The sequence below is a fragment of the Motacilla alba genome, unplaced genomic scaffold (assembly GCF_015832195.1).
Source record: "Motacilla alba alba isolate MOTALB_02 unplaced genomic scaffold, Motacilla_alba_V1.0_pri HiC_scaffold_31, whole genome shotgun sequence".
Classification (NCBI taxonomy): domain Eukaryota; kingdom Metazoa; phylum Chordata; class Aves; order Passeriformes; family Motacillidae; genus Motacilla; species Motacilla alba.
In genome coordinates, this window is record NW_024037405.1 from 429,435 (window position 1) to 437,742 (window position 8,308).

The window sequence follows — 8,308 nt, forward strand, 5'->3', positions numbered from 1 at the left end:
CCCAGGGCGCGCTCCTTGTCCTGCTCCTCCCGCTCCCGGCTCAGCCGCTCCCGCGAGTGGAACTCAGCCCAGGCGGCCGCCAGCCGCCGCCGCTCCTCGGAGCGCTCCCGCAGCTCCGCGCGCTGCTCCTCCAGCCACGCGCCCTGCGGGCCCGGGGACAGCTCCAGGCGCTGCTTCCGTAGGGTTTGCCCTCCTTTAGCCCGGCCCTGCCTCTTCCAGAGGCAAATTCCAGAGACTGCTTCCAGCTGGGGAGCTCCGGCCCCGCGTGGGCACCCGGCGGGCTCGACCTGGCTGGTTCTGAGCCCCTTCCAGCCCCGAGGCTGCTCCCACCTGGCTGGTCCTGAGCCCTTTTCCCAGTCCCACTCCCATTCTGGCTGGTTCTGAGCCCGTTTCCCAGTCCTGGCTGGTTCTGAGCCCCCTCCCCATCCCAGTCCTCCCCAGCCGGCTCCCAGCCCCATCCCAGTCCCTCCCAGGGCAGGTCCAGGCTTCCACCCCGGCATTCCCCAGAGATTCCCTGGGGAAGCCGCAGCCCCTCCCTGCTCCGGGCTCACCTGGGGCTCACCTGGGGCCGTGTCCCCGCTCACCTTGGCCTCGTCCAGGGCCGCCCTCTCCATGGCCAGCAGCTGTGCCGAGAGCCGCCGCTGCTCCTCCAGCGCCTCCCGCAGAGAATCCGCCCGGCAGCGCTCGGCAGCGGCGCGACGGCGCTCCTGGAGCGGCACCGGGAGGGGACCGGGACAGGGACAGGGACAGGGACAGGGTGGGGACAGGGACAGGGACAGGGTGGGGACAGGGACATGGGATAGGGAGAGGGACCGGGACAGGGATGGGGATGGGGACAGGGAATAAGGGATAGGGGCAGGGACACGGACAGGGGATAAGGACATGGGATACGGGACAAGGACATGGGACACAAACAGGGACATGGGATGGGGACAGGGGACAAGGACAGGGGACATAGATCGGGTCAGGGACATGGGACAGGAACACGGACAGGGACACAGGCAAGGACATGGGACAGGGACACAGGCAGGGATAAGGACAGGGACACAGACATGGACATGGGACACAGAGATGGACACAGGCACAGGACATGGACACAGGCAGGGACATGGACATGGACACAGCTCCAGGAGGGGATCCCAGTAGGAATCTCCTCTAGCCAGGCACAGACATGGACACAGGACAGGGACACAGGACACAGGCAGGGACACAGCCACAGCCATAGCCACGGCCACAGCTGCAGGAGACAGCCACGGCTCTGGGATGGGGCCTCACCTGCTCCAGGAGCTGCTCCCGCTCCCCCAGCCTGGTCTCCAAGTCAGCCACGGCCTCCTGGAGCCGGCTCTGCTCCCGCTCCGCGTCCCGCTGCTGCTGGCACAGCCTGGCCTGGAGCGCTGCGAGGGGCAGGGGGCAGCCGGGATGCAGGAGGTGGGATCCCCCCTCCATCCACAGGGAGATCCCACATGGAAAACCCCTGTGCTCCTGCTCCATCCCATCCCAGGACAGGGAGATCCCACTGTGGGATCTGCCCACAGAGGGCAGGATTCTGCCAGCCTTGGCTCCCAGGCCTCTGTCTCGCCAGGGACATCTTGAAATATTCTGTGAAATCTGGGAACTCTGAGAATTCTGTGAATTACGTAAATTCTGCAAATTCTGTGAATTCTGCAAATTCCGTGAATTCTGCGAATTCTGAAAATTCTGTGAATTCCGTGAATTCTGTGAATTCTGTGAACTCTGTGAATTCTGTGATTCTGTGAACTCTGTGATTCTGTGAACTCTGTGAATTCTGTGAACTCTGTGAATCCTGTGAACTTTCCCCGTTTCCTGGGGATCCGGTGGGATCCCGGACAGAGCCGAGCCCCTGTTCGAGCGCCACTGGCCACCGGAACCAGCAGAGCCGAGCCCAGGGATCCCCCAGGAGGGCTGGGCAGAGATCTACAGGCCCAGGGATCCCTCTGGACACCAGGATTTGTCCCGGGACCGTCTGGATTCCGTGGGATCGGCTCTGAGCCCTTGGGATGGAGCAGAGGATCCCACTGGAATGATGCACTTGGAGGGAATTTACCTGTGAGCTGCTCGTCCTGCTCCTGGGATCGGGGGTGATCCAGGGATCCGGGGTGATCCTGGGGTCTGGGATGGTCCTGGGGTCTGGGGTGGTCCTGGGGTCTGGGGTGATCAGGAATGCAGGGTGATCCTGGGATCTGGGGTGTTCCAGGGATCCAGGGTGATCATGGGGTGTGGGGTGATCCTGGGGTTTGGGGTGATCCAGGGATCTGGGGTGATCCTGTGCCCCAGGGTGATCCAGGGAAGGAGCAGGGAGCTGGGAGCACAGGTGGGACCCCGTTACCGGTGGCAGCTCTCCGGGACATCCTGCAGGACTGGTCCCCGCTGTGCCCGCTCCAGCTCCAGCGTCCGCACCTGGCAGGAGCGGGATGGGCTCCAGGTGCCACCCTGGGGACGGGGCTCCCACGGCCACCTCTGGTTCCCGATACAGCTGTGCTCCCAGGTGACACCCCCCAGGTGACACCTCCCAGGTGACACCCCCAAGTGACCCCCCCCCCCCCCCAGGTGACCCTCCCAGGTGACACCCCCAGGTGACCCTCCCAGGTGGCACCCCCCAGGTGACACCCCCCAGGTCACCCTCCCAGGTGATCTCCCCAGGTGACACCCCCAGGTGACCCTCCCAGGTGACACCCCCCAGGTGACACCCCCAGGTCACCCTCCCAGGTGACACCCCCCAGGTGATCCCCCCAGGTCACCCTTCCAGGTGATCCCCCCAGGTGATCCCCCCAGGTGACACCCCCAGGTCACCCTCCCAGGTGACACCCCCCAGGTGACACCCCCAGGTCACCCTCCCAGGTGACATCCCCAGGTAATCCCCCCAGGTGACCCTCCCAGGTGACACCCACAGCCCCCACCTGGTTCTCCAGCTCCTCCAGCCGGGCCTGGAGGCTGCGCAGGGCGATCCCACAGCCGGGATGCTCCTGGCACGGGTGGGCTTGGAGAGTTTGGGAACCCTGCTGGGACCGGGATTGGAGAGCTCCCAGATCCTCCTGGCACTGCTGGAATAGCAGAGCTCCAGGACCCTCCTGGCGCTGATGGGATGGCAGAGCTCCAGGACCCTCCTGGCGCTGATGGGATGGCAGAGCTCCAGGACCCTCCTGGTGGGGCTGAGATGGCAGAGCTCCAGGACCCTTCTGGTGGGGCTGGGATGGCAGAGCTCCAGGACCCTCCTGGCGCTGCTGGAATGGCAGAGCTCCAGGACCCTCCTGGCGCTGCTGGAATAGCAGAGCTCCAGGATCCTCCTGGTGGGGCTGGAATGGCAGAGCTCCAGGACCCTCCTGGCGCTGCTGGAATGGCAGAGCTCCAGGACCCTCCTGGCGCTGCTGGAATGGCAGAGCTCCAGGACCCTCCTGGCGCTGCTGGAATGGCAGAGCTCCAGGATCCTCCTGGTGGGGCTGGGATGGCAGAGCTCCCAGATCCTCCTGGCACTGCTGGGATGGCAGAGCTCCAGGACCCTCCTGGCGCTGATGGGATGGCAGAGCTCCAGGATCCTCCTGGCGCTGATGGGATGGCAGAGCTCCAGGATCCTCCTGGTGTCTCCAGGCCGGGAAAGCTGCGGGATGCTCCGGGCAGAGCCAGGAGGGGAGAGCTCGGGGATTCTCCGTGCGGGGCGGGGCTGGATCCCCCACCGGATCCTCCTGTGTGGATGCGGGGATGCTCCAGGAGAGGCCTGGGAAGGGCAGCTCCCCTCTTCTGGGAATGCTGATCCATGCCCAGCCCCCCCCAGATCCCAAGGGATCCTCCCCGCTCCTGCTCCAGCACCCACCTGAGCGGGCACGGCAGGACCCGGCACCTCCTGCACGGCTGGGGTGGAAAATGGGACAAATCCATCACTGGGACACACGGAAGGAACGGAACCGTCCCATCCCATGGATCCCATTATCCCATCCCATAGATCCCAGCCCATCCAGATCCACCCTAGGGATCCCATCCCATCCCACAGATCCCATTATCCCATCCCATCCCATGGATCCCTTCCCATGGATCCCATCCCACCCCATCCCATGGATCCCATCTCATGCATCCCATTATCCCATCCTATCCTATTATCCCATCCCATTATCCCATCCTATCCTATTATCCCATGCCATTATCCCATCCTATCCCATTATCCCATCCCATCCAGCCCCATCCCATGGATCCAAATCCCATTGTTCCCATCCATCCTATCCCATGGATCCCAGGGATCCTACTGATCCCATCCCATCCCATTGATGCCATCCCATCCGATCTCATTGATCCCAACTCTTTAATCCCACTGATCCCATGGATCCCATCCCATGGATCCCATTCCATCCCATTACCCTGTTATCCCATTATCCCACCCCGTTATCCCAGTATCACATTATCCCACTCCATTATCCCATTATCCCCTTTTTCCATCCCATTATCCTGTTATCCCATTATCCCATCCCATTATTCCATTATCCCATCCCATGATTCCATGATCCTATCCTATTATCCCATTATCTCACAATCCCACTATCCCATGATCACATCCCATTATCCCATGATCCCATCCCCTTATCCCATAATCCCACAATCCCATTATCCCACTATCCTGTTATCCTGATATCCCACCATGCCATTATCCCATTATCCCATGATCCCGTTATTCCATAATCTCACAATGCCATTATCCCACTATCCTGATTTCCCGTTATCCCACCATGCCATGATCCCATGATCCCGTTATCCCATAATCCCACAATGCCATTATCCCGCTATCCCGATTTCCCGCTATCCCACCATGCCATTATCCCATGATCTCGTTATCCCACAATGCCATTATCCCACTATCCCGATTTCCCGTTATCCCACCATGCCATGATCCTATTATCCCATGATCCCGTTATCCCATAATCCCACAACACCATTATCCCGTTATCCCATAATTCCACAATGCCATTATCCCATGATCCCATGATCCCATTATCCAATAATCCCGTTATCCCATAATCCCACCATTCCATGATCCCATGATCCCGATTTCCCGTTATCCCACCATGCCATTATCCCATGATCCCGTTATCCCATAATCCCACAATGCCATTATCCCGATTTCCCGCTATCCTGATATCCCACCATGCCATTATCCCATTATCCCATGATCCCGTTATCCCATAATCCCACAATGCCATTATCCCGATTTCCCGCTATCCCACCATGCCATGATCCCATGATCCCGTTATCCCATAATCCCACAACACCATTATCCCGCTATCCCGATTTCCCGTTATCCCACCATGCCATTATCCCATGATCCCATTATCAATTAATCCCACAATGCCATTATCCCATGATCCCGTTATCCCATGATCCCACAACGCCATTATCCCGCTATCCCGATTTCCCGTTATCCCACCATCCCATGATCCCATGATCCCGTTATCCCATAATCCCACAATGCCATTATCCCACTATCCCGTTATCCTGATATCCCACCATGCCATTATCCCATGATCCCGTTATCCCATAATCCCACAATGCCACTATCCCACTATCCCGATTTCCCGTTATCCCATAATCCCACAATGCCGTTATCCCGCTATCCCGATTTCCCGTTATCCCATGATCCCGTTATCCCGGCACAGCTCCCCCTGTTCCGGAGGGCCCGGGGTCCCCAGGTGTGCCCTGCCCAGGCCAGGTGACCCCTGAGGCACCCGGGGGTGACAGAGCCTCACCTGCCGCCACCTGCGCGCGGGGCCGCGTCCCGAGGGGGGGCTCCAGCCTGGGGGGGACAATCCCAAGGGAGAGTCGGGGGGGCAGGGACCGCCCCAGCCCGGCCTGTCCCTGCCACCTGCGTCACCTGTGTCACATGGGTCACCTGTGCCACCTGCGCCACCATCTGTGCCACCTGCGCCACCACCTGTGCCACCTGCGTCACCACCTGTGCCACCTGCGTCACCTGTGCCACCTCTGCCACCTGCGTCACCTCTGCCACCTGCACCACCTGTGCCACCTGCATCTCCTGTGCCACCTCTGCCATCTGGGTCACCTGTGCCACCTCTGTCACCTGCCTCACCTCTGCCACCTGGGTCACCTGGGTCACCTCTGTCACTTGTGTCACCTGTGCCACCTCTGCCACCTGTGTGTCACCTGCGTCACCTCTGCCACCTGTGCCACCTCTGCCACCTGGGTCACCTGTGCCACCTCTGTCACCTGCCTCACCTCTGCCACCTGGGTCACCTGGGTCACCTCTGTCACTTGTGTCACCTGGGTCAGCAGTGTGTCACCTGTGCAACCTCTGCCACCTCAACCACCAGGGTCACCTGTACCACCTGGGTCACCTCTGCCATGTCACCTGTGTCACCTGGGCTACCTGGGCTATGTCACTTGTGCCATCTGTATCACCTCTGTCACCTGTGTCATGTCACCTGTGCCACCTGTGCTGTGTCACCTGTGCCATCTCTGCCATGTCACCTGGGCTGTGTAACCTGTGCCACCTCTGTCACCTGTGTTACCTCTGTCACCTGTGCCACCTGGGTCACCTGTGCCACCTGGGTCACCTCTGTCATCTGTGTCACATGGGTCAGCTGTGTGTCACCTGTGTCATGTCACCTGTGCCACCTGGGTCACTTGTGTCATCTCTGTCACTTGTGCCATGTCACCTGTGCCACCTGTGCTGTGGCACCTGTGCCACCTGTCACCTGTGTTACCTCTGTCACCTGTGCTATCTGTGCCATGTCAATTGTGCCACCTGTATCACCTGTGCCACCTGTGCCACCTGTGCTGTGTCACCTGTTCTATGTTACCTGTGCCACCGGTATCACCTGTGTCACCTGTGCCACTTCTGTCATGTCACCTGTGTCACCTGTGCCATGTCACCTGCCCCACCCACCTGCCGCGTCAGGGATGACACCTTTGGGACTTAGAGGGAATGGGGACACCCCAAACCTCCATCCTGGGGGTCACCTCCCCCCACACTGGTCACCTGAGTCCTCCCAGGTGACACCTGAGTCCCAGGTGACACCTGAACCCTCCCAGGTGACACCTGAGTCCCACCCAGGTGAGCTGAGCCAGGGGAGCCTCGGCCAGGGAGCTGGGAGGTGAGAGGAGCTCAGGTGAATTCCGGAGCAGGGACATCCCTGGGGACACCTGGAGGACACCTGGGACAGGGATGTCACCTGGCACACCTGGGACAGGGATGTCACCTGGCACACCTGGAGGACACCTAGGACAGGGATGTCACCTGGAGACACCTGGGACAGGGATGTCACCTGGCACACCTGGAGACACCTGGGACAGGGATGTCACCTGGAGACACCTGGGACAGTGATGTCACCTGGCACACCTGGAGACACCTGGGACAGTGATGTCACCTGGAGACACCTGGAGACACCTGGGACAGGGATGTCACCTGGACAGGGATGTCACCTGGAGACACCTGGGACAGTGATGTCACCTGGCACACCTGGAGACACCTGGGACAGGGATGTCACCTGGAGACACCTGGGACAGTGATGTCACCTGGCACACCTGGAGACACCTGGGACAGGGATATCACCTGGCACACCTGGGACAGAGATGTCACCTGGCACACCTGGCGGACACCTGGGCTGGGAACCCTGATCCAGCAGATCTCCTGGACGCCAGGTGGGAGTTCCCGGGGGTTCCCTTTACCTGCCGGGCTCGGGGGGCTCCGGGACCCTCCGCGGGTGGGAATTCCGCTCCGGAGGCTCCGCCCGGGATCGCTCCGGGGCCGGGGCAGCGCCGGGGCAGCGCCGCTCCCGCCGCGGGGATCTGGGGGCTCCGGGGCCCGGGGGATCCTCAGCCTTCGATCCCGGGAAATCCTTGTCCTTCAATCCCAGTCCTGGGAAATCCTCATCCTTTGATCCCAATCCTGGGGGATCCTCATTCTTTGATCCCAATCTTGGGAAATCCTTTTCCTTCAATCCCAATCCTGGGAAATCCTCATCCTTCTGTCCCAGGAAATCCTTGTCCTTTGATCCTAATCCAAGGAAATCCTTGTCCTTCGATCCCAATCCAAGGAAATCCTTGTCCTTCGTTCCCAATCCAAGGAAATCCTTGTCCTTCTGTCCCAGTCCCGGGGGATCCTTGTCCTTCTGTCCCAATCCCGGGGGATCCTTGTCCTTCTGTCCCAGTCCCGGGGGATCCTTGTCCTTCTGTCCCAGTCCTAAGAAATCTTCGTCCCCTAATCCCAGGAAATCCTCGTCCTTCAGCCCCAGCCAGGCGGCCCCAGAGGGACGTCGGGAGCTGCTCCCAACTGGACACCTGTGGGGGG

General features: G+C 60.6%; 1 protein-coding gene across 1 annotated transcript in view; it reads right to left on the reverse strand.

Moving 5' to 3' along the window:
- FBF1 (Fas binding factor 1) overlaps positions 1 to 8,308 on the reverse strand; it is a 21,889-nt gene that overhangs the window by 11,839 nt on the left and 1,742 nt on the right. Inside the window, exons 2-11 of the mRNA XM_038126205.1 lie at positions 7,687 to 8,298; positions 5,748 to 5,794; positions 3,830 to 3,867; positions 3,374 to 3,701; positions 2,919 to 3,049; positions 2,348 to 2,418; positions 2,066 to 2,166; positions 1,276 to 1,394; positions 585 to 707; positions 1 to 143 (exon numbers count right to left, since the gene is read on the reverse strand). The exon at positions 1 to 143 is cut by the window's left edge and continues 31 nt beyond it. Coding sequence (XP_037982133.1) covers positions 1 to 143; positions 585 to 707; positions 1,276 to 1,394; positions 2,066 to 2,166; positions 2,348 to 2,418; positions 2,919 to 3,049; positions 3,374 to 3,701; positions 3,830 to 3,867; positions 5,748 to 5,794; positions 7,687 to 8,298 — 1,713 coding nt within the window. The remainder of the gene's footprint in view (positions 144 to 584; positions 708 to 1,275; positions 1,395 to 2,065; positions 2,167 to 2,347; positions 2,419 to 2,918; positions 3,050 to 3,373; positions 3,702 to 3,829; positions 3,868 to 5,747; positions 5,795 to 7,686; positions 8,299 to 8,308) is intronic.